Genomic DNA, 26896 nt, shown 5'->3' on the forward strand with positions numbered 1-26896 from the left:
CAGAAAAAAGTTGGAGTACTACATTAGTAGACATATTTTTCAATACTTTTATGTTAAAATGTTTGCTACATTATAAGGAGGTGATACCTCATAACTCACCCCCGTGTCCCACAAAGTCACTTATAGGCTTACTACAAAAATAACATTCAGTCTAATTCTGTAAAGTATAATAAAAACCCTTTTAAAAAGTGGTTTTGGGAGAAAAAATTCTCAGGTTACATGTGTCACACTGGATTTTTACTACAGGAGCATATCTGGGTCTTCAGTGGAGGGAGCATAGAAAAAAAGAGAACGGATAGGAGCACCTTTCTGTTTACTAGATGGGATGCTGCTCAATTCATGAATCATTCAATAAAGCCAATTAGATCTTTGAAAAAGAGAGAGAAAGTGGGAATCAGAAAGCAAGGTGCACTGAGTTCCGGGCTGCCACCACCTGCTTTACCACACCATTCAGTAAATCAGGAGGCTGGAGCGCTGTCTGTGGTGCTGAATGACACATACTGTCTGAATCTCAGCTCTACTCTTAGCCGTGTGCACCAGGGCATTTACTTTAAAATAAAGGATAATAGTACCTACTCCCCACAGTTGTTGGAAAGGTTAAATGAGTTAATATATATAAAGCATTCAAAACAGACCTGGCATGTGTCCTATTATAAACACATGCTATTTTTCTTTGCTTCATGTCTCAATAGAAACACGAGCCTGAGATTGCCTGAGAGATAAAACCCTTGCTTTTAATGCAAAAGTAGACTCTCCTCCACCATTTCCGACTGTTCGCCCCCCGCCCTCACATATGCTATAGAATCCACATATACACATATTATAATACACACACACACATACTGGCAGTACGTATATTACAAGAGCCGCTGGCCCCACTGTGAATACCCTAGCCTAGAACTAGGTCCTTAACCCTCACCCCTGAAATATTAAAAAGCACAAGTGCTCTCCTTTCTCTTTAGGCCCTCCGCTCATGAATCTGGCAGTGGTGGGCCAGATGGCTAAGCTCTTCTAAAACAGACTTTCTGCCCAAAGTCCCTAAAAATTTTTGCTTCCCAGTGTCTGGCAGGTGGAGAGCAAACTTGGCCTGGCAGTCTCGGCCCTCAATGATCTCAGCCTACTTGCGCCTCCAACCCAGCCCACCCACTTATCTGTGCTGAGATGCCAAATGCCACTCACTTTGCATCCACAATAATCCTTAAGATGCCCCCTGCTATGCATGGGGTCTCTGTTCCTCTCTCCCTACCCAAACCTGCCCCCTTTGAGAAAACTCAAACTGAGCAGTCCATGTCACACCCTTGTTCCTCTGATCCCTGCTGCCACTTGTACTATCACCCCATCCCCTCTAGCATGAATTCAAATACCCTTGCTACAGACAGACTTTTCCTATCCCATGTATGTTTAGCATCCCTACCCCCAACAAAAATTTCTATATCTTTCAGATGGGAACAATTTCCTAGTCCTTTGTAGCTCTCACAACACTTGGCTTGGTATTGAATTCTGGTAAGAATTCACATGCAAGTTCAACTGAAGACCTAAATTCCATTCTTACCTTCAACCTCATCCCTTCTGCATGGGTGTCTTTTTGCCGTTCAGATCCTGCTAAATCCACCAGATTGAGTAAGGAGGTCCGTATATTCACAGTCTCATTGCTTTTCTCCATTGACTCTACTGTAATTGTAAAGACGGCATGAGACCTAGAAGATTCTCTGTTCATTGATGTTGATGCCACACGTCTGTTTCTCCATCCTCCAGACAGCACCTAGGCAAAAGGAAAACATGTCATCACAAAGTCCAGGTGGCCACAACAGCTACTAACATCAGTAGGAAATTTGTGAACCGTTGTGAGAAAAAATATTGGTCCATCAAGGAATATACTCAAAGTATTTTCCTTTCCCTCTCCTTCTCCGTGTTATGGAAAGAGAACAAACAGGAAATCAAAAGGCATAGGATCTAGAACTGGTTTTGTCATTCTCTGTGTTAAGGCAAGTCACAAAATCTCTCCCAACCCTTTCTTTACCTAGACAATGAGAAAGCTAGAAAGATAAATCTCAAAATGACCTTCACGTTTTGTCAGCTCTTTCGGTCTATAAAGTATTTGTTCTCCCTCCCTATGCCCTATGGAAGCAGGGTACATGAAGATTCAGACTGCAGGCTCTGGAATCAGATGAACATGAGGTCAACTCCTGCTTCTACTGTTCATTAGTTGTGTGGTCTGGTGCCAGTCGAACCTGTTCAAAGCTCATATTTGTAAAATGGAGACATGAGTACCTACCCCATAGGGCAGAACACCTCAAACTGTAATATGCATACTAATCACCTAGGGATCTTGTTAAAATTCAGATTCTGATTTAGTAGGTATGAGGTAGGGCCTGAGATTTGCATTTGTAACCAGCTCCCAGGTGATACCGATAGTCTGAGAACGACATTTTGAATAGCAAGGTCATAATATGTACAGCTAGTTTAGACAGCAGAGGCCCCAGGAGCTCCTCAAAGGATCAACTCCCAGGAGGAGCCACTAAAGAGCTATGGACACTATGAACTGTTCCTGCCATGACCTCCAGGGTGGTTTTTAATAGTGCCTGATTGGAGTGAATAGCACTAAAATAGTGCCAAATCAAGAAGCTCAAAGTTCTATTTTAACTAAGGGAAGAGCAATAAAACACTGTCATATTCTTTTTTCTTTTCTTCTCATGGACATTCTGGATTATGCCTTTACAAAGTATTTTTAGTGGCTCCATTCTTTTGTTGAGATCGAGGTGCTTTTCACAGCACGCTACGGTATCTAAGGATCAGAATGCTGAAGGCAGGTACCTGATAGGCTTCGGCAGCCGAGGTCACCACCTGCTCCACCGCACCAACAACAAAGACGCCCTTCTTGATATGCTCCCTTAAGTACAGTCCAGCTGATGCAGAGTCCAGAAGGTCATAGATCTGCTCGTTGTAGATTTCAATAAAGGAACACTTACAAAGGAAGCTCTTTCCAGCTCCAGCCTGTAAGAGAAGACTCATTTAGATAATATTATTTTCATGCATTCATCCCTATCTTTCATGAGCATTAATCTTTCACTTGCTTCACAAGTGTAAATTCCTAACTATTATCCTTTACCCTATACAAGATACTTAGACATCAGTTAAAAAATCTAACTAGTTTCAACACATCATTATATTTTAAAGCAGCATCACTGTGGTCCCAGGATCCCTCAAGTTCCCAGAAGTGATGAGAACCAGACAGGTAGATGGCAACTGAGCAGTCCAGATGGGCAATCCATCTGTTTTCTATGTTGGACTTCCTCATGAAGTTATATTTGAAGCAAGTGTTATATTCTTTTTTAAAAGATCAAAAATAATTTATTTTAAAAGCCTCCCTGTAGAATTTTATGGACAGAAATGAATGGCACTAAACATTTCACTGGCATGCAAAGTGCGTGTCTAACGCAAGAGTTAGGGATAGTTTCCGCAAAGGAGTAAGTGGCAAACCAATATATGTATCAGTGTCCTTGGTATACACGTAATAGAACACAGAACACCGAGGGCTCTTAAGCCTGGAATTTAGCAAACTAGAGAAGCACAGTCGTGAGAATGGCCCAACCTGGGAGCCAATGGAAGAGAGATGCCCACAGCCCCAGATGATGAAGCCACACCATGTGTGGAACAAGGAAGGCGATCACAAGTCAGGTGGTAGCAGGTGAAACAAAAAAGGTTAACAATGGGCCCATCACTACTAGACATCAGGAGGATCTACCAACACCTGCAGTCAACTGTGAGCCTCAGCACAGGGGGTGGTGGAGCTTAGTGATACAGGGGGTGATGGAGCTTAGTGAATGTTTTCCTTGGTTAAGATTTTCTTTACACTTTTTCTCTTGCAAAATCTGAAAGCCTAAGAAGCACTACATTCTTCTTTCTTTTAAACCAGCAATCTGAGTTCATGGATGACGCAAGTTTTATAAACTAAAAACTTTTAGAAAATAAAAAAACTCGAAATCCTTAATTTTAGCTTAAGAATTCCAAGTTTTTTTTATACTATGCTAAGCCTATCCACATTGTAAAGTACAACCCCTCCATGTATCATGAGCTAATTATTAGGAGCTAACTACTCAAAACTAGATATTTCACAGAATTGCTTTATTTTTACAGTAAGTTTTACCTTATCTTTTTCACGATCAATTAAGGAAAACAAATATTCAAAACTTCGTGGGATTACTCCTCTCAGGTTATGAGAAAAATTATCAGATTCAGATGGTCCTAAAAAAACATAAAATATACAGCTGTTAATTTTTGTTTTTATTACAGGAGTCTTTTAAAACGGCAACACTGAAAGGCAATTTATACAGAAATAAGATCACACATTATAGGGCCGGCCCAGTGGCACAATGGTTAACAGCTGGCTTGGGACGCCAGAGGGCCCCCGTTTTGGATCCCACATATGAGGGCCAGTGACACTGCCCTCTACAGCTAAGATGCTGAACAATAGCTCAACCTGGAGCTGGGCTGCCGTGAGTCGCCGGCGACAGTGTAGGCTGCAGCCCCTGTGGCAGTGGGTTGCCATGGGCTACCACGTGTAGCCAGCAGCCAGTGTGAGCGGCCAGCAGCCGCCGTGAGTGGCGGTCCAGAAGCCAGCGACTGATCTACCTCGCCCGGGAAGAGCGCATTGATGGTGCCAACTTGGGCCAGTGAAGCAACATCCTCCACAACTAGACTGAAGAACAAAAGGACAGCAACTTGTCTCTTCCCCTTCCCCCAATTCCCCAGCGCTGTTCCCATCCCCCAATAAAAATCTTTTTTTTTTTAAAGATCACATGTTATATAATCAGTTTCCTATCTGTGCCCCCAAACAAGTTAAATGCGGGCTTGTGAGATATTGCATAATACAACATGCCTGTCAATGGGACTGAAGGACAGGCCCACCACAGCCACTAACCAACTTTTAAAAAATAGTTAATTAAAAAATCCATCTAGATACCAACCTTGAAATTCTGCCTGCTGCCAAGTAGCAAAATTAGCAGACATACCAAACAATTGTACTTTACTTGCTGCATATAATACTCAGTCTCATGGACTGACCTGTACACACTGGATGTGTGGCCATAAGCTAATTACTTATTCTCTTGGATTTCTTAACTATAAAATGAGGATAATAATGGTAATACTACCTTGTAGATTATTACTAAAAATTAGTATTCGCTAACATTTTTTAAATTAGGCAGTAGAAGCCAAGCTGGTAAGGAAGATACTGTAGGTTTCTCCGGGGACAGAAAAATGTAAAGTTGTCCTATCTCTATTTTGTTAAACATTAGGGAAAAGGGGAGATGTGATTGGATAAGTAAATAGTAGGATTTTATGGAATACTAATTATATACATACCAGAAACATATATAGTTAGAGAAGACATAGAAGTTACTATAAATATTGATTTAATATGCCTTATTAGATCAAAGAAATTAACAAAAGGCTGGTGTGTGCAAGGAAAGTACAGAAAAACGTTTTGCCTTGGTGTGCTACACCGGGAATATTTTAAATGGTTATTATAAATTGTACTTTAAAATATTGGGCTATCGGAAAAGTCATGATGCATTTTTGCAATGAAAAACATAGAAAAAATACATCATGGCTTCTCCGACAACCCAATATATATATATACATATATAACAGAGGTAGAAAAATGCAAGTAAATGAACAAACAGGACTAATAATATTAGAGTATGCAGATAATTTTAAATTTTTTCCTGTTAAATAATATACAAAGATATTCAACATACACTTGAGTTACCTTCACCATCTCCTGCCGACTCTACTGCCTTAGCTCCTAATCCTGCTTCCACTCCAGCCCCTCCTACTGACTTTATGCCATTCAGCTGCCTAAAGCAATCCTTTTAATTATACATCAGATCACGTAATTCTTCTAAAAATAAAAACAAAAACCTTCCAATGACTGCACATCACACTCATAACAAAATCCAAAATCCTAGCCAGGTCCTACATGACCTGGCCTGAGGCTATAACTCCAACTGCCCTTCCTACTAGCCCCTAATTCTGGAAAACTCCACTCTAGCCCCATGGGTCTTCTTGCCATTCCTCACTCTTGAGCATGCTCCCACCTCAAGGCCTGTGCACTATGAGTCCCTCGGCCTGGAAGATTCTCCTCCCAGATCGTTTTATGATTCACCCTCATTCTACGTAGTAATTCTATTCAAATATCATCTCCTGAGAAGCCTTTCCTCATGCACTGACCTAAAATAGCCACCCCCCTTGCTCTTTCCATCCCTTTTTTGTTGTTGTTCATAGCACTTACTACCTCCGGCATAATTCCTAGATATGCGTTGACTTGTAACTGTCCATTCCTCCTGAGAGTATAAGCTGTCCAAGAGCCCAGACGCTGCCTTGGATTCAAGCAGACCTCCAGAGCCTTGAAGAGTGTCTGGTATGTTGTAAGTACTCGATTGTTTGTTATAATCTCAGAGAGGGAAAGGCCTTTGTTACTACAACTTACAATTCAGAAACTATTTTTTAAAAACCCTGAAATTCAACCACATAAAAATAAAAAACTTTAGCATAGGAAAAAAACCATAAGTAAGTCAGAAGCCAAATAAAAAATCTGTAATCTATACCACAATGTGCTAATATCTCTATTTTATAAAGAATTCCCACAAATGAGTAAGAATAAGGCAAACTAATTTTTTAAATGGGAAAAAAGCTTTAACGGGCATTTTACTAAGAGGCTATTCAAATGTCCAAAAAGCATATGAAAGGTGCTCAGCTGTCAACAGACATCAATGAAGTACAAATAAACACACAATGAGATAATACTACACACACTCCAGAATGGCTAAAATTTTAAAAGCTGACAACATCAAGTGTGGACAAGGATGTGGAGCAACTGAAACTTCCATATATCACTTTGGAAAACTGGCAGTATTTATTTACTAAAGCTGAAAATACATATACTATAATCCAGCAATTCCACTCCTAGATATATATCCAACAGAAAAGACTTTAAAAGCCACATACAAGAAAAAATGTTCACAGCAGTATTATTCATATGGTCCAAACTGGAAATAATGCAAATGTCTATCAACAGTAGAATGGAAAATTATGGTATAGTCATACATTAATATAATACATTACACAGCAATGGAAATAAACTACTACTACAAGCAACACATGAGGGAATCTTAGAAACTTAATGCTGAGAGAAAGAAGCCAGACCTAAAAGAATACAAACAGTAAATTACATTTGTAAAAGTTCAGAAACAAGCAAAACTAATGAGAGAAGTCAGAGTAATACATACTTCATGGGATGGGAGTGGGGTAGTCACTGACCAGGAATTTGGATCTGGGTAGTGGTTACAAAGTATGTAAATATATAAAACTCCATTAAACCACTTCAAAGATTATTTATTGAGCACCTATTTTGTGCTAAGCATTGAGCTGGGAACACGGCTACAAACATGGACTTTGCTATCATGGAACTTGCAACTTGATAGAAGCCTGGGAAATATCCCTATTTTATGAGCTCTACATCATATATATATATATATATATATATATATATATATATATATATATATATATATATAAATTATGCTTTCCCCAAAAATGTAATAGGTGCTGTCATCACAGAAAGTAGATTAAGCCAGCAAGGGTTAATCTTTCATTTACTTACCCATCATAGTAAAGGTTTTCCCTGAGCCAGTCTGTCCACTGTAAAAAATAAAGTTTTATATATTATTTTCACACATGAAATTTAGAAGACTACCCTTCTACTTTAATATGGTCTACTAGTATATAAATTCTCCATACAAAGAGCTTATTTTTTTTCTTTCTTTTGAATTATATTAGGTAAAAACAGAATGATACATTGTCTTTCTCTCTTAGTCTACCATTAAGAGCTAACCAACTATTGATTGTCTGATAAATGCTTCTGGATTATACAAACACAGCCACCAGAGTTTTCAATTAATTTTTATTTACTACATAGGAACGATGCTCTAAATACTGCTCTGCAACCTCTTTTTTCCCTAAATTTTACCTCAGATATTTTCCTAAGTCAGTAGAGATCTATAATACTTCATTATATTTTTAGCTGTTCAATGTATCATAATTTATTTAGCAAGAACAAATTGGACTTTTGTTTCTAATTTTTGCTATTCTAAATAATGCAGCAATTCCTTCCCCAAATTCTGCCTTTAAAAGATACTAAAATATCTTCATTTAAAAATAAAGCAATTTTTTAAAATCCTTATGCTATAGGCTTAATTTTTGTGTGTAGTGTCATATCTCCTCAGTTATCCTGAGAAATGAGTTAACGAAAAACTTAAAAAAAAAAAAAGTTAGTAACTCAGGATAAGAAATGGGTATTATTGAGTCCCCTAATGAGAGTAAAGGGGACACTAGTAACAATTCCTCTAGAATTGGGACTGTCTTAGGTAAACCAGAAGTCTGCTAACCCAACCAATAAAGCACTCATTTCTCTCCAAGTGTTTCTCATTTCTACCCTCAACTACCACAGGCAGTTTTCATTAAGTTATTAATGAATGCCACAAATTAAGCATTGCAATTAGTGTCCCTACAGGGTCTTCAAAGAAAACAGCTCTGAAGATATAGAATCTCTGGCAACGGGGCCTCTTATTTCAAATTCATTTTTGAACTTCACCGTTCAAAATATTCTGTGAAAAAAATATTTTTTCTCTTGAGAAAACAGTTACCTGCCTCACTGCTCAAGAGAACATTTAGTTCTGCTGAACGGAAATAAAAAATAATCATAAAAGTCAAAGGCACATTTTGAAGGACAGACGTATGTACAATATATAAACTTCTTAATGTATTTTTTATTTTCTTGTGTTTGGAGCCGACTATAGATGAACCAAGGGCTCACACACACAAAAAGCATCAGCTGCTCAAAATAAATTACATCATTCACCACACCCTATTAAAAATCTCTAGTTATAAATAAAATGTAAAAGTCTATTGCTAGGGATGGGTGGAAAGGAGAAGGGGATTAAGAAGTACAAGCTTCCAGTCATAAAGTAAGTCTCGGGGATGAAACGCACAGCATAGGGGATACAGTCTATATCGTAAGAACTACGTATGGTGACAGATGGTTACTAGACGTATTGTGATCACTTCATAAGATATATAAATGCTGACTCACTATGTTGTACACCTGAAACTAATGTAAATCAACTATAATTAAAAATAAATTTTAAAGAAATTTTAACGCTCATAAAAAGTCTATTGCTGGGCGAAAAGGAAAAAAAATACACTACAAAGTATATTCCTATTTATGAAATAAATCTGAAATGATACTAAAATTCACCTTGTATAACTGCCAACGCGGTCTCAATGCTTTCTGGACCTCCAGCTTACATCCCAACATTAAATCTCTAGCAATATTTAAAGGCTGCCAATGTTTAGAAACTCAGGATCATCACTCACTTTAAATATACATTTGGAAGACAGTTTTGCAGTTTCTGATAAAGTTAATCACACTTAACATACAACCCAGCAATTGCATTCCTAGGTATTTACTCAAGTGATATGAAAACTTATGTTCACATAAAAACCAATATTCAAATATTTACTCATAATCACTAAAAAGTGGAAGCAACCAAGATATCCTGTAGCACAGAAATAAACTGGTATATCCATACAATAAAACACTATTCAAAGCCGTCCAGAAGCCGGCGACTGATCTGCCTTGCCCGGGAAGAGCGCAATGATGGTGCCAACTTGGGCCAGTGAAGCGACGTCCTCCACAACTAGACTGAAGAACAAAAGGACAGCAACTTGTCTGTTCCCCTTCCCCCAATTCCCCAGCTCTGTTCCCATCCCCCCAATTCCCCAATAAAAATCTTTAAAAAAGAAAAAAGAAAAAAGAATACGCAATCAATGCCTGCAACAACATACATGAATCCTAAATGCATTTTGCTAAGAGAAAAAAGCCAAATCCAAAAGGCTACATATTGTATGATTCCATTCATATGACACTGTGGAAGGCAAAACTACAGGAGTGGAAAAATATATCAGTATACCCTGGATGTTAGGGGTTGGAGGAAGGGGAAGTGTCTGACTACAAAAAGCACCAACAGTGGGAAGTGTTCTCTTCAGTCCTGGGGTGATAAATACACGGCTCTGTGCATTTGTCAAAACCCTACACAACTGTGCATTAGAAAGGGTGAACTTCAAAGGATCAAACTAAAAAACAAGCAAAACACATCAGCCAGGATGTCCGAGAACCCAGGATGGAATGCTTCTAGCTGGACTACAAGTGCCTGACATAAATGCCCTGAATGGGGTGGGTGGACAAGGAGCCGACCTAAGTAACTTTAGAAAATGAGGTTTTGACTAGAAATGGTAAGGCTTAAAAAAAAAATAAAAGGATCTGTACATAAACACTGTACTTGGTAAATCTGTTTGTCATAGAAACACAGGCTAACCATTCTGAAACTGCTTTACATGTGTACTGGGGTTGAACAAATAAAATAACTGGATGACAGAGATGGGAGTCAGGTTTCTCAGCAAGGGAAGTTACAGATAAACAAACAGGAAGGCTAGAATGAGCCCTGTAGATTCACTGGTTTCTAGAATGAACCCATGTGAATTCTAAACCCTTGGATTAGAGTCAGAAACATCAGTATGAACTCTTGTTTAGTTTCATATATATACAAATGGATAGATACAGAAACAATTACAGATACGCCTGTATACCTGACTTAGTATATATACGTATATTACCTAGCTCTGTCTGAGAAGGCCTAGATGCACTAGTGACCAGATCTTGGATCCTAAATACCATTCTCCAATAAAAGGAAACAGGGCTCTGTGGCGAAATGGCTGATTTTAGGCCTAAGACAGGGAAAATATAAGATGAGCCAGGAGCATCTTGTAACATCATAAAGGAAGCGCTCAAAAAAAACACCAAAAGATGTGACATGCAGTGGGGCACAGAAACCAACCTCAAATAGATCCCAATGGCCAAGTCAGGACAATATGCTCAACAATATAAATATAATGTGGTATTGGATTATAATCCAAGGTATAAACATACATGAGTCCGTACCATATATATATAAATAAATCGAGAAGAGACAAATCTTCCTTACAGATTCCAAATGCAGCAAGTCCTCACTTAATGCTGTCAATAGGTTCTGCGACTACTGATGATAACAAAACCAACTGTACCACAGGCTAATCGATATAAACAAGAGTTAAGTTCCTATGGGCTCTCATCAATGTTATAACAAAACGATGTTATTCGAGAACATGCTGTGATATTAAGTAGATATTCTCCTCTCCAGGAGGTGGAGTTTAATCCCCTCCACCTTGATTATCCAGGGGGGGCCAATCTAATCACACAAGTCCTTAAAATCAGAGAACCTGTCCCAGCTCTAGTCAGAGGGCCATGTGACTAAGGAAGGGACAGAGTTGCATGCTACTGGCTTTGAAGACAGAGAAAGGGGCTGTAAGCCAAGCAATGTGGGTAGCCTGTCACGTGCAGCTGGAAAAGGCAAGGAAACAGATTCTTCCCCTAGTTTCCAGAAAGGAACGCAGCCCTGCTGACGCCTTGATTTTAGCTCAGGGAGATGGTGTCAGACTTCTGACTTACAGAACTGTACGATAGTAAATTTGTGTTGTTTCACCACTAAGTTTGTGGTAATCTGCTACATCAGCCATAGGAAATGCAGAAACACTCATCGTTGTTCCCCTTTAGAAGGACAGTCAATAACTTACTATGCGAAGATGGTACCATTGTAACCGCTCATGCAAGACTCCACAATGCCTTTGGCCACAGCTGAGAACACAGACTCCTACAAATGTAAGCGCCCACTAGGTTAGCATTTCATAAAAATGAAAACATTTTTCCTAAACTACATTCTAAAATATTACAAAAACTGTGTGCTTAGACTTTTTTAACACTGATAACACGAAAATTATATCCACTATTAAAAAAAGGCTAAAGCATCTAAGATGACAAAACTTTAAACATATTTATGTTGGGCGACTAGTTAGCTCAGGTGGTTAGAGTGCAGGCTCCTAACACCAAGGTTGCCTGTTCGATTCGCACATGGGCCAGTGAGCTGCGCCCTCCACAACTATTGGGTTGTCGGAAAAGTCATGATGTATTTTTCTATGTTTTTCGTTGCAAAAATGCATCATGACTTTTCTGACAACCCAATAGATTGAAGACAACGGTTTGACTTGGAACTGAGCTGCTGGTCGGAGGCCAGTTGGCTCAACTGGTTAGAGCGGTGCCCGTAACACCAAGGTTGCCGGTTCGAGTCCCACATGGGCCAATGAGCTGCACCCTCCACAACTAGATTGAAAACAGTGACCTGACTTGGATCTGAAGGTTCTTGGAAAAAAAGTTACCCAGAAAAGTTTAAAAAAAAAAAAACATATTTATGTTAATCTCCTCTATAATTCTAGATGTAAAGCTCACATCTATGCATTATACAAAATTTTGTTTAGCATATTACATGCAAATATTATACTGGTATTAGCACAAAATACATAGCCCTATATGTTCTTCAGTGCTTTTCTCACAATAATGTACTAAATAATGAATATTCAATTTTTATTTTCATTTTTACACATAAGTAGATGCAGTCTTATCAACAATGCAGGAATTCCTAGACCTAAGAGGTCTAATACAGTAGCCATGAGCCCCATGTGGCCATTCAGTTCCCGAAATGTGGCTACTCCAACTTGGGATGTATTGTAGTATAAAATGCACACCAGATTTGGAAGACTAAGCATGGACAAAAAAGGAAAATACCTCATTAATAACTTGCTTTATATTGATTACATGTTGAAAGGATATTTTGGGTATACTGGGTTAAGGAGGATACGGACTTAAAATTAATTTCACCTGTGTCTTTTTACATTTTTTAATGTGGCTACTAGAAAAGTTTTAATTATATATGTGGCTCGCTTTATATTTCTATTGTCCAGCCATGCCCTCGATCAGGGGTCGGCAAACTTTTGAGACGGAACGTAAACAAAGAGCCGCATGTGGCTCGCGAGCCGCAGGTTGCCGACCCCTGCCCTAGATGAAAAGAGAAAAGATCTAACGATCTAAATGTTTCAACAAAAACATCCATGTGTATTAGGAAATAATCAAGACCTGTGGTGTCCAATATAGTAGCCGTTAGCCATATGTGGCTATTTAAGTTTAAATTAACTAAAACTTAAAAATCAGGTCAGTAGAGACACTAGATACCCAAGTGCTCAATAGTCAGAGAAGGCTAGTTCATCTGAGAAGCTGCATTTTATTTTATTTATTTATTTGTTAACTGAGCCATCCTGCCACCTGTTGGCAGCTCAGCTTGGGCCAGGAATTGATCCGGTGACCCTGTTACTCAGCGCTCCCACTCTTGAGCAAGCTGTTAACCAACTGAGCCACTCGGCCAGCCCTGAGAAACTGAATTTTAAATTTGATTTAATGAGAAACTGAATTTTAAATTTGATTTAATCTGGGCCGGCCAAGTGGCACATTGGTTAAGAGCTGGCTTGGGACGCCAGAGGCCCGGGTTCGGATGCCACATATGAGGGCCAGTGACACTGCCCTCTACAGCTAAGATGCGGAACAACAGCTCAACCTAGAGTTGGGCTGCCGTGAGTCGCGGCGTAGGCTGCAGCCCCTGCTGCAGTGGGTTGCCATGAGCTACCGTGTGTAGCCAGCAGCCAGCGTGAGCGGCCAGCAGCTGCCGTGAGCGGCTGTCCAGAAGCCGGCGACTGATCTGCCTCGCCCGGGAAGAGCGCAATGATGGTGCCAACTTGGGCCAGTGAAGCAACGTCCTCCACAACTAGACTGAAGAACAAAAAGGACAGCCGCTTGTCTGTTCCCCTTCCCCCAATTCCCCAGCGCTGTTCCCATCCCCCAACTCCCCAATTAAAAAAACAAAACAAAACAAAACAAAAAAACCTTTAAATTTGATTTAATCTTAATTAACTGAAATAGCCACACATGGCCAGAGGCTACTGTAACGGACAGCCCAAATACAGAACATTTCCATCACTGCAGAAAGTTCTACTGGATAGTGCTGACTAGATCTTAACTAAATTGTCCCTAATCAGAAAAACAGTTATTGACACCACAGTAATCTTAAATCTATCATTCTCTGTTATGGACTGAATGTTTGTGTCCCTCCTAAAATTCGTATGGTGACACTCTAATCCCCCATGTGATGGCATTTGGAGATGGGGCCTTTGGGAGGTAATTAGGTCTCCCTCCCTCTCCCTCACTGTCCCATTCCCCTTCCCTCCCACCTCCTCCATCTCTCCACCAGTGAGGATACAGTGAGCAGGCACATGTCTACAAGCCAGGAAATGAGTCTTGCCAAAGACTGGAGCTCCTGGCCTTTATATCTTAGACTTACCAACCTCCAGGAACTGTGAAAAATTAATGTATTTTTATGTAAACCACCCAGTCTATGATATATTTGTTATACCTGCCAGAGCTGACTAAGACCTTCTCCTTAAACTAGCCAGTTCAGCTGCACTTATCCATCACCCAAGTGGCTCTGAAAAGTACACCTTCCGTAACCTCCAACACTGGATGGAGGGGGACAGTAAAGCAGGCTTGTCATTCTGGTACAAAGTTTAATGAAGGGAGAAATACTATTTAATAAAATTAAATTTAAAATATTTATGGACTGTTTGAGATTCCTTATCTGAGATCAGACTATAAAGAGACCAGAAATGAAATCCTCACAAATAACAGAATCTTATAAGCTCCGAGTGGAAAGCTAAGTTTCCGGAATGATCATTACCTGAGTGGTGTCCATGCCTGCAACATGATCAAACGTGAAGGTTCTGGGCTCGGGGTTGGAGTGCAGCCGGAGCGTCGTGGAGGAGAGCACAGATAAGCATAAGTTTTGCTCTCCATCAGCTGAGCCAGAACCCTCTGTAAGCGGACGAATTCGCACAAAAACTTTGATGGCATCACCTTCATTACTGAAGACAGAAAATGTAGCAAAGTTTACCGGAGAAAAGAAAACTCAAAAAAGGATCTGAGTCTCCTATTGCCTTTGTTTTTCTACTGAGAGTTTCCCCAACAAAGCCCCAATGTCCCCTTTTACATTTACCTCTCTTAAGAGAGTCCTGCATGGCCCACCCCCCTTACTGATCTTCAGGATAGTCACCTTTACAAGCCTGTACTTGAAATCAACTCCAAGGGGGTTGATTTCAAGGAGCTCCGAGCACTGCTTGTCTCTGATTTCCCTCTTAATAGCAATAATAAAATGAGTCATCCTAAGGGAGAATTATGTTACTGATTCCATCTTTTAACCTGGAAGGTGACAGGGCAGGGCGTGGGGAGATGTGATATGTCCAGATTTCCAGGTAGCCAAGGACCAAGCTGAATTCTGAAACAAGCACCCTTTGTTTCAAGTACCTCTCACTATGCTAAATGGTTACTTTAGGAAAACTACATCCCTCATTGTTTTGGACTCATGAACAAGGCTTTTCCTTACCTTGGTTGGTTAGATTGACAATTTGTCACATTGCGCAACTCATCTAGTAAAAAAGATAAAAAGTCATTAAGGGTGTTTTTTAAGTGCGGTATAAAATTCCCACTCTCATCTAGCCTACTCTTCAGTTGCTGACACTCCTCAGTCCCCTCAGCTTCCTGGCGTCCTGACAGGAGGCGTTCCAGGGCCCAGGCCTATTCTATCCAAACCTGATCCATTGGTGATGACATCCAGTCCCACCATTGTAAATGCTATATATATGCTGATGATTCCCAGATTTAAACCTGAGCCCCAGACTCGTATATCTAATTGCCTACTTGACATCTCCAATTACAGATGTCCGATAGGCAATGTCTCAAATTTAATATGTCCAGAACTGAGCTCCTGATCACCCCACCCCCACCACGCTTCTCCATCTCAATCAACGACAATTCCATCTTTCCAGTTGCTCAGGCCAAAACCTGACAGCCACTCCTAACCCCTTTCTTTCTCATACTTCATATCCAATCTGTTAGCCAATCTTTGGCTCTACCTTCAAAGTACACCCAGAGTCCTACAACTTATCAAATCCGCCGCCATGGACTCAAGCCGGCAGCATTCCTTACTTGAGTTATTACAACAGTCCTCCTGCTTCTCTCACTCCCTCATTCCCCAGCTCTCATTCTCAGCCCAGCTGGCAGTTTGATTGTTAGAATAAAAAGTCAGAGATCAACTTCTAGCATGTCAATGTGAGGAACTCCACTGACCCACTGCCCAGTGGGAACTAGTGAAATAAAAAAATAAATACAGTTTAAAAGCCTCTAGAAATGGCCTAAAGACAAACAAATCAAGAAAGTATGAAAATCCCATAAGAAAGGTGAGAGCCTGTGGTTCTTGAACCAAGACCACTCCCTCCCTCCCTCCCAGCTCAGCGAGTTGACTCCGTGCCAAAGTGCACAGTCAAGGGCACAGCGATCCCTGTCCCCTCAGCTCTCAACTGCAGGACTTCCTTCCCAGGAGGAGAGGTTCTCAGGTTCTCAGGCTGCCTCCAGCCAGATGCCTATTGCTGAAGTCCCAGGTGAGCATGGCTGAGGCGGTGTGGGGGCTCCCTTCCTCCCCCCAGCCCCCACTCCTGAATGAGGCTCTTCCTTGGGCACAGTGTGCTAACAACACCATGTGTGGCCCTGATCGCCCCTGTCCTGGCAGCGGCAGTGGTTCCCCACTAGGAGAGGCAAGTCAAGAGAGCCCTAGGCTGCAACACACATGCGCATACCACTCCTACAAATGCTCAGCAAATGAGTAGAGGTGCCTGAGAGGAGGTTTTCATTGTCCCCACCCCCAGCGCCGTTTCTTGGCCCTATTTTCCCTTAAAGAACATAGTACTATTGCCATCATAATATATGTTAATTTGTTTACCCTCTTTCAAACTGACCATGAAGCATTACCTAGAGTAATGCCTGACACATAGTGAGCACTAAGTAAATATCTTTGACTGAATGAATACTAAGGACACCAAGAAAAGGGGCTTCTTGACTTCTGCTCTGCTCATAGCATAGGAGCTCAAAGTCAATATTTACTACGGAGCAACTTGATTTCTGGAGACCACCCTTTCCAGCTGTACCCTGAAACAAATGTCTGTCTACGAGGCGGAAAACAGACCACAGATTGCCCAATTCCCCACCTGCCCTTCACAATTCCCCCAAGAGCTGGCATCAAAGAAACATTCTCTGTACCTTTAGCAAAAATGAAAACAAACGAGAAAGCCAGGATAAAAAAGAAAAGCTTTCATGTTAGGAAAACTGAAGTTTGGTCCTTATGAAGAGCTGAAGGAAGAAGAAAATTAAGATTAGAATAGATAATATGAGAAGGGGTCAGATATCCAGCAGCATAAAAAGTCAGCAAAATATAGAAAGGCTTTAGTCAGACAGGTACCCTGGTGTGTTGGAGGTTTTATGGGTAGTTCAAACCAGGCCCCTAATTTCAGCTGTTTTTAAAGCAGTCGATGAATGCAGTCAACCTTTCAATTCTATGCAAATGATGGATAAGTCATCATTTTACCATTGCTATGGTCTGAATGTGTGTCCCCCAAATTCATAGGTTGAAATCCTAAATCCCAAAAAGATGGTATTAGAAGGTGGGACCTTTGGGGGGTGATGAGGTCATGAGGACAGAACCCTCATAACTGGGATTAGTGTCCAGAAAAGAGACCCCAGAGAGAGAGCTCTTCCCTCCAGCCATGTGAGATTAGCAAAAAGACGGCCTCCAGGAGGACGCGGGCCCTCACCAGATACCAAGTCAGCCAAGGCCACGATCTTGGACGTCCCAGCCCCAGCACTGTGGAGAAATACATGTTTGTTGTTTATACAGCTACCCAGTTTATGTTATGATTGTTAGAGCAGCAAATCAGACCAAGATAGCTATCATCTACAAAAACCATAATCCTCAAGATGACAGCAAAAGATACACTTTATACAAGCTTTTTTTTTTAACCACTTGAAATTAAAAGGCTCAGGTCATCCCTGCACATCCTGTAGTAACAGAACCAGGGTTTGAGTTGCTAGTCAGGAAGGAGTGTAGCAGAAAAAGATGACATTACCATGGGTTGCAGTTATAGCTTTTCTTTATGCTAATAGGACTTCTTTTAATCTTCTTTCTACCTTTTACACTTCCTCAAATACATATTTTTTTTAAATCCTAGAAAACTGAGTTTATTAGAGTAAGGCTTTTCTTACTATTACTGTCCAGAACTAAAGGCCTAGTTTATTTCAAACCAACACTCCTTCCAGAAAGCAACTAGAAGAGCAGAAAAACGACAGAAAACATCTCCCTGAAGGCAGTCAGGAATTGTGCAGCCAAAATCCAAGAGAGGACAGAAGCCCAAAGCCTGAAGGAGTGAACACAGCATTTGAGGCTGCTTTTTCCCAAGAAGAGACTGCAGATTCTGAAAGCTGCAGCTAAGAGGCTGAGGATTTGAGCAGAGTTTTTGACAGACTTGCAGACTGGAGGAACAAAAACTGGGGCTCAGAGCCCTGATAAATGCCCTCCGCTTTCAAATGAGAGACTGAAAGGCCACACCCTACAGGTAAAGATGACCCAAAACAGATCCAGACTTCTGCTTCTGGGTGGCCATGGAGTAAAGGGGACTGGCGTTACTCTCTGTGTTAAAATAACTATGAAACTGGGCAAAAATACGTAACAAGTTTTCAGACACTAGACAACAGACAGCACAATCAAATGACCTTGAGAGAAGGGAAACAACAAAGGTGAGCTATTACATTGCGTCAGCTTAACCGCCTGGAGCCTCAAGTCCAGATACCAGCTTGGTGGTCTCGCTGAGCTGAGCATGGTTCAGAGTTTGGGGAAGCCAAGGCAGCTAGAATTTGTAGGGTAAAAAAAAAAAGTCAGAGAAGAGAGGTTCACAGAGAGAGCTGATGACTGGATAAATACTGATCTGCATATGTGTACAACTTTTCTATAAATCTAAAATTATTCCAAAATGAAATGTTTACAAAAAAAAAAAAGCAGAACTAATATGCCAATAGTGAGATAAAATGAAATAAAAAACTACATGGAGGTAAATAGCTCTGGCATTATTCCTAATTGAGATCTGAGGAAGTGTCAGTGACAAGTGCTACGACGCTTTACTCTGCAGCCCAGATAAATACCTATGGGTCATCTGACCAAATACGATTAAATTCAGAAAGGGAATCTTAAATTCAGTCAATTTCATTAGGGTTACATTTCACATTCTCATTTCTCTGATTCCAGTCAACAGGTGCCAATGGTATGACAAGAAATAACCTTCATGGACCCAAAAGGAAAAGCCGCAGAGAGCACTGCATGGGCTCTCTCCTCCCCTGTGTGCCCACTTCGTGCTCCAGGTCTCTGGACTGCTGAGAATGATCAGGGGCACTTACCTGAGATGTCATCAACCTCAACTTTGCTAACACAATGAGAAGAGTGGGAGAGTCCCCCGTGGAAATCACCCCCATCACAAAGAGGAATTGTGAATCCCCTTGCTCCCATCACTTCTAAAGAGTGACACATACAGGCTGGACAGAGTCCTTTGATGGACAGTCACATGCATATACCATTTTGCTATGTCACAGGCATCAAGTCTTTTGCTTGAGTCCAGATTTACTGAACAAATACTGTGGATGTGCAGAAAGCACCGTGAACATTTTGGACCAACAATGTATCAATGTGTGTGCTAATATGTCCTGAATACCAAAAATGGTGAAAGAAAAGGAACATTTTAGGTGGAAAAAGAGAGCATCAGGAGGTGTTCAGGTAATGTTATGATTGGCCCAAAAGGTTAATGAAACCGCAAACACATCAGAAGAGAATTACTATTGACAGCTAGAACCATTAACACGGTTGGAAGGCTCAAATACCAAAAGCTCAGGATCTCGTCAATCTTCTACATGGACCTCTCCTCATTAGCATCCATACCCTTCACTGAGATCCATCAGAGAGCTTTGAAACAACAACACTTCGTAAAGGATTTGGCCATGTAAGAGGTGGGGCTTGTAGTACACAGGAACAGCACAGGGCCAACGAATTAGTAAAAATTAAGAGGTTTATCAAACGCAAAAATGACAGCGCTCCTCTCCGTGGAAAAAGGAAGAAATTGGAAGGGTCTCCTTGAGGAGAAAACAGGGAATGTGAGAGTACAAAGACACTGTTGAACGGTGCTGTAAAAGTCCCTTATCCAAAGAGAATTTATAGAGAGCCCTCCAAAGAGAAAGACGTGCTTCGAACATGGATAAGTTCTCCCCTTCAGGAAGGTCAATAACTGTGGAAACATGCAGAAGGTGGAGAGGGCCAGGGCCGACCCTCCGGCAAGGATACCGAGAGAGGCAGCCCCGGTAGAGGCCAGCTACCAAACGGCAGGACCGCGAACGCGGGGGAAGCAGCGGCCGAGCTCCTGGGTGAGGGCTCGCGTTCCGCCTCACTGCTCAGCCCAAGCGCCGACAACTGTGCCTGGCCTCTAGCGTCCTCCCAATGCACGGACGGAAGGGACATGAGCTGTTCCGTCAGTGTCTGAGGGACCGACAGGTTCCAAACGCTGCTCGATCCGCAACTGCCTTTCACGCCCACCGGGGAACCCCGAGGGCGGCCGGGGGCGGCCACCCTTTCACAGCCGTATTTGGGGGCGGAGACGAGGTCACGAAGCCAGGGCTCCGTACTTACTTTTGCAGCCGGGTGCCATGGCACCCTCACCTCCGGACCCCTAGAGCAACTCAGCCGATGCCCTCACCTCCAGCCGCGCTGAGCGCCGGGATTCCGCTCGCTCAAGATGGCCGCGAATTTGAATTTGGCGCCCGGGTAAGACGTTGACGCCGGCACGGAGGTCGCCATGTTGCCCGGCCTCACGCCTGGGGGCGGGATCGACATGGCGTCACTAGTAGGCGCCGTCGCCGCTACAGTCTCGAAGCGGCCCCGAGGAGCCACTTTTTCCCGTGAGTGGCCATGAGTAAGCGGAACCAGGTGTCGTACGTGCAGCCAGCCGAGCCGGCGTTCCTGGCCCGCTTCAAAGAGCAGGTCGGCTACAGGGAAGGGCCCACCGTAGAGACCAAGGTGAGCCCAGGCCGTTCGCGGTCGAGAAACGGGGCTCGCCCCGCCACTTCCGGCTTCTGCGTAGACCTGGAGGCCAGGTCCTGACAAGTCACTCCTGTCACTTGCGCCCAGGAAGCTCTTTGTCGTTTTCAGAGTGCTGCAGTGTTCTTGAAAATGACTTGACGCCGGTAAAGCGCCTCGTCCTTGGTAAATGCTTAAGAAGGATCACTTTCCTGTCTCTTCTTTCTCACTCGCTTATACCAAAATCTATCGTTAGCAGCGTGGATGGTAGCGTCGTCCCGTTTTCCAGATAAAGAAACTGTGGCCACTCGATCAAATGACCCGATATCCTAGGTCTTGAATCTGAAACATCTTTGGAGAAATGCCCTGGATCTATTCCTATGCTTTGTTGTTACAAAGGAAAAAAAAAAAAAGTAAGCAACATCCCTGAGTAGCCTGGATCTGAGTAGTAGAAGAGAAGCTTCAGGAATGAGCCACATTGGAATAGTGTAGGGATGGGATGGGATGGGTGGGAGTCAACTTTTGAGCCCTCCCAGGCTTGCACCCTAACCGGTTCACATCAAAACCTGCCCCACCTAATAGGAAGAGACTATTGTGCTTAGGGGATGTGTGAAGAAATAAAGAGTTTATTTAGCATTTTGTGTCCAGCACTTGCACTAAGACCCACGACTCAAGTCGTTTAGAGCTTAGTCGAGGAGACAAGACTGACACGTGAAATTACTCAATCCAGTGGGTATGTGCAAAACCCACATATACTGTGCCAGGCTCTGAAAGGACCAAGAGATGGGATCTCCAAATGCCATATCCTTTAGCGCCTTCCTGCCTGCCTCACCTCTGCCTTCAGAGGTCACTACCTCAATAAAGCTTTCCAAGCTCCCCCAGTTACTTCTTTGTTTTTCACTTTGTCCATACATCAGCTGTAGTACTCATCATTTTGTATTGCAATTACTTGCTCTCCTGTGTGTGTCCACCACCCATCGAACTCTTAAGTATCTTGATCCCTCTCTATTTTCCCAGCAGCCCGCACAGTGCTTGACATCGAATAGTGGGCAACAAGGTACATTGGTTAGATGACTATGCTTGTCATCAAGCAAGGCTTCATGGGGCAGGGGATATTTAAATGGAATCTTGAGCCTGGGTAGGTCAGCAAGTAGGGATGGAAGGACCAGCATGGGTAAAAGTGTAGAGATGGTGAGTTATGGACTGTATGTAGAGATGACTGAGGGGCAGATGGATGTGAGGCCATATGGACTATTCAGTAGGCAACAAGGAGCCATTTTTAGTTGGAGATAACATGTCAGGGAGGGACATCCCCAGAACCAAAAATGGTGATGACAACAAAGAGGATGAGGTTTGAGAAAAGGGACATGGATTCAGCAGTGAGACCTAATTTTATAGTTTGCTTGAGGTCCTAGTGATGATCATGTGTTCCTAGTTAACACCTCGAGGATTACAGCTTGGAATGCTATCTTAGGATAATTCTGGAGGGAAAAGCTTTCCAATTAATATCAGTGATTTGGGCTTACCTATTTAATCAAGAGACTTTTCTGTAAGAGATACCCCATGTTCCTGTATTTGTGAAACCAACTTCATTCTTAATGGGTTTGGTAATATCATCATCATTCTAGTGATCTCTTCACAAAAGGGAAACGGTTTAATGAGAACTCATTGTATAATTAAGCTAACTCATCTTATTCACCTCGAGAGTGAATTCAGAAGTGACTCTGAAGTCCTAAGTGGTTGCTGCCACTGTTCTTTAGACTGTTTCTCTTGTTTTCCGGCCAGTTGCATAAACAGAAAGTCAGAATTAATGATTCTCAATCTAATGAATACCAGGAATGATTTTATTTCACTTTCCTACTTCTTTGGCTAAAAATACTTAATTACCTACTTGTTTGTGGTCATTTATTGGGAACTTTAGAGAAGAATAAGCAAAACTACTGAATAATTAGTGAACTAACATGGATATCATTAAAAAGAATACACTTATGATTGGCAGACATGGGATGTAGGCAAACTGGATGAATGTGCCTGTGAGAAACTTGCCAGGGCTTCAGGTAATTCATCATTTTTCATCCTCGGGGTCATTCACGAGTAGATCAACAAATGTTTCTTGTCCCTGCTGTTTGCCAGGCTTTCTGCCTTTAGATACAGACATGAAACATCTGGTCCTCTCTCGGAGGAGCTCACCTAGTAGAGACAGATAGAAACACACTGATAACACACTGTGGTACATGCTTCCTGTGAGAGCCATGTCCAGGGTGAGAAAGAAGAGGTGAGCTCAGGAAAGCACTTCTAAAAGGCTCTCAGTCTAGAAGGTAGCTTGAGGAGGAGTTGGTCAAGGTCAGTGGGGTTTTCTAGGCACTGGGAACTTTTGAGAGTGAGGAGGCCGAGGAGATAATATGTTCATGGATCTGCAGTACTCAAACCTGGCTGCAGTCCGGAGGCCATGACCGTGGTAGAGGATAACGCTGTGGTTATAGGGCAAGGCCACATCCTGCAAGGCTTCGTTGTCCTGTTTGGGAGACAAGGAGGGCTCTGTGAGAGGCGGACTGATAAGCCATTTGAATAACGTGTAATGGGTTGCATGCCTTTTAACTCAGCAATTCCACTGTCAGGAACTTAACATAAAAGTTTGCAAAAGTGAATTAAAAATGCAAAATTTTAACATAGTAGAAAAAAACTAGAAACAACCAAAATTTTTATTTACAAGGTACTGGTCAAATAAACCATGAGATGACCATATATATAATACTAGGCAGTGATTTTTAAAAATAGATAATTGCATATGTATCTCAAGGTATTGTGCAAAGATATTTTTTGAATAAAAGGTTAGGGGAGTGAGGCTTTTATGGTGTCCAACATTTTTTTTTTTTAAGATTTTTATTGGGGAATTGGGGGGATGGAACAGTGCTGGGGAATTGGGGGAAGGGGAACAGACAAGTTGCTGTCCTTTTGTTCTTCAGTCTAGTTGTGGAGGACGTTGCTTCACTGGCCCAAGTTGGCACCATCATTGTGCTCTTCCCGGGCGAGGCAGATCAGTCGCCGGCTTCTGGACGGCCGCTCACTGCGGCTGCTGGCCGCTTACGCTGGCTGCTGGCTACACATGGTAGCCCATGGCAACCCACTGCCACAGGGGCTGCAGCCTACGCCGTCACCAGTGACTCATAGCAGCCCAGCTCCAGGTTGAGCTGTTGTTCAGCATCTTAGCTGTGGAGGGCAGTGTCACTGGCCCTCATATGTGGGATCCAAACTGGGGTCCTCTGGCGTCCCAAGCCAGTTCTTAACCATTGCACCACTCGGCCGGCCCCCAACATTTTTTAAAAATCTCAATCAATTGGCCAAATGTTATAATTTGTTACATGTGTATACTGAGTACATGCTTTCAGTTATGTTATTCTCCATACTTCTTTATTTTGAGAAATTTTTCATAATTTAAAAAGAAAAGAAAGCACATCATATAGTAGCATCTGTAGTATCCTGTTTATATACATAATGTTTTAGATACCTCCATATTTTTATACACTTAGAAAACAGCTGAAAGGATACCTCCCAAACAAGCTGTTGGAAGGGAGAATAGGTAAGCAGAGGTGGGAGAATGAGTACCTTGCTGCTTTCTGTACTTTGGTGGTGCTTGCTTATTTTTTGGCACACTTTGAGAAGAGATGGAAATGCAAAGCGTTGATGAAGAGCAACGAACTGATGTGGTTCAGCACTGCCTTCGCAGGCTGGGAACGCCGGCATCCTGTGAAGCAGAGGGCCTCTCACAGACACCAGAAACTGCAAGCTGGGGTGCTGCTGAGATGGAAACTAATCTTGTCGGACAGGCTTCTCAGGATAACTGGAAGCTAGACTTCTTCCCTACCTGACAGGTTAGGCTCTTAGGAGGTACTTGAAAATTCATTGCCAAACACAGTCAATATAGTTACCCTTCTGGCTTTAGTAATTACAGTTTCTCAAAGACAGTGGTGGTTATTTGGTTCAATGTCAGCAACCTACATATCATGTTTGTGTTTTCCCGTAGAGAATCCAGCCCCAGCTCCCAGATGAAGATGGTGATCACAGTGACAAAGAAGATGAACAGCCCCAAGTGGTGATTTTAAAAAAGGGAGACCTGTCAGCTGAAGAAGTCATGAAAATTAAAGCAGAAATAAAAGCTGCCAAAGCAGGTAAGTCTGAAAGTAATCTGGCTTTTCTAACAATTTAAGGCGCCTGGAGTATGAAATTATTTTATTGGGTTGTCGGAAAAGTCATGACGCATTTTTGCAACAAAAAATATAGAAAAAATACGTCATGACTTTTCCGACAACCCAATATATAAAAGTTTGAAGGAGATAGCCCTAGGTTCAAACATGGCCTTTAACACTTAACAGATGTGTAACCTTGAACAAGTTATTTCACCTCTCAGCCTCAGTGACTTCATCAGTAAATTGGAGACAAACATTGCGTCTACCATATGGGGTTGTTAAAAAGATTAAATGCGAATTTAAGTAAAAAACCCTGTTTTTAAAAAAGTAAGTGGCCGGGCAGCTGGATAGCTCAGTTGGTAAGAGCATAAGAGCACGAGCTCTGAACAACAGGGCTGTTGGTTCGATTCCCACATGGGCCAGTAAGCTGTGCCCTCTACAGCTAAAAAAAAAAAAAAGGTGGTTTACAAACTAGTCAACAGAGCTCTATCTAACTAGTGCTATATAGTATATTTTTCATTACTCCTAAATATTTATTACTTGCTTTAGGGGAAAATGCTGCAGTTCCAGACAGTCACTTTTCAAAGTAGTTAAAAATACAACCTGATTGTAATTGAAGACTGGCAATATTATGAAATACTTCAGTAAGTGAATTTTTTTAAGTGACTGTGTGTCTTTAGGCATCTAGCTAGAGGCAGTGGAGAAGAGCAGACTGAGTTGACTCAAGGACATTCTTAAATACAGTATGAGATTTTCTTGCCATTTGATCCTCCAATAAAGGCAAAATAATGAGGAGAAAAAAAAGTTCTTTAACTTTTGTTTTTGCTTCAGATGAAGAACCAGCTTCCACTGATGGAAGAATCATGTATCGAAAACCAGTCAAGCGTTCCCCAGATGAAAAATATTCAGGTTTAAGAGCAAGCTCAAAAAAGAAGAAGGCAAATGAAGATGAAATAAATACACAGGACTTAGTTAAAAAGAACTCACAAAAGCAAATCAAAAACAGTAGTCTCCTTTCGTTTGATAGTGGAGATGAAAATTAGTTAAGTGTAAACATTTTGGACTTAGTCTTTAAGAGTATATGGGGTGTTTTTAAAAATAATATTTTTTTCTATTATAAAGATACTACAAATTCATTATAAAAAACACACAAAAAAATTTAGTAAGATAAAAACTATATCCATCCCTCAATACACCTTTGACTTAAAATGCTAACTCTATAGACGTTAACTATTAACATGTTATTTCCCATGTGGGCGTGATGTATGTAAATTATATTTTTTAAACAAAATTGAGATTGTATTATGTATGTTCTCTTACCGCTTCTCACTTGACATTAGATTGTGAGCATTTTTCCAGGTCGATAAAATTAAAAAACCTGACATTAATAGCTACAGAGGATTTTGTAATTAAACAGATGCCCGTTGTACTTCATTAGGAACCCACTTTGGGTGGGGAAGATGATCATATGCATAGTTATGAATACTTCCCCAGCTCCTGCTAAGGGTAGTTGTATGACATCTCTGGCAAGTTATGAGATACAAGTGGGTCTTGTATAAGTAAGGATCTAATGCAAGTGATCTTGACACAAGTTAGAATCTAATGTAAACGCTTTAGTAATAACTCTAAAAAAAGAGCAATACAAGTGGAAGTCTGCTTAATAAAGCTACTAGGTTTGTT

The 26896-nt window shown here is 41.6% G+C and overlaps 2 protein-coding genes across 2 annotated transcripts in view; one reads left to right on the forward strand and one right to left on the reverse strand.

Annotated features, from left to right (window-relative positions):
- The window catches only part of KIF15 (kinesin family member 15), a 67594-nt gene extending 46875 nt beyond the window's left edge, over positions 1 to 20719 (reverse strand). The window contains exons 1-8 of the mRNA XM_019630978.1: positions 20643 to 20719; positions 15474 to 15516; positions 14772 to 14955; positions 11731 to 11807; positions 7664 to 7701; positions 4148 to 4245; positions 2815 to 2994; positions 1553 to 1762 (exon numbers count right to left, since the gene is read on the reverse strand). Coding sequence (XP_019486523.1) covers positions 1553 to 1762; positions 2815 to 2994; positions 4148 to 4245; positions 7664 to 7701; positions 11731 to 11807; positions 14772 to 14955; positions 15474 to 15516; positions 20643 to 20661 — 849 coding nt within the window. The 5' untranslated portion in view covers positions 20662 to 20719. The remainder of the gene's footprint in view (positions 1 to 1552; positions 1763 to 2814; positions 2995 to 4147; positions 4246 to 7663; positions 7702 to 11730; positions 11808 to 14771; positions 14956 to 15473; positions 15517 to 20642) is intronic.
- A 128-nt stretch (positions 20720 to 20847) lies between these two features.
- On the forward strand, positions 20848 to 26896 carry KIAA1143 (KIAA1143 ortholog). The gene is made up of 3 exons (XM_019633126.1): positions 20848 to 21029; positions 25054 to 25198; positions 26048 to 26896. Exons 1-3 carry the CDS (start codon positions 20922 to 20924, stop codon positions 26257 to 26259), a joined length of 465 nt encoding a protein of 154 aa, XP_019488671.1. The 5' UTR covers positions 20848 to 20921; the 3' UTR covers positions 26260 to 26896.

Source organism: Hipposideros armiger, unplaced genomic scaffold (genome assembly GCF_001890085.2).
Source record: "Hipposideros armiger isolate ML-2016 unplaced genomic scaffold, ASM189008v1 scaffold_18, whole genome shotgun sequence".
Lineage (NCBI taxonomy): Eukaryota > Metazoa > Chordata > Mammalia > Chiroptera > Hipposideridae > Hipposideros > Hipposideros armiger.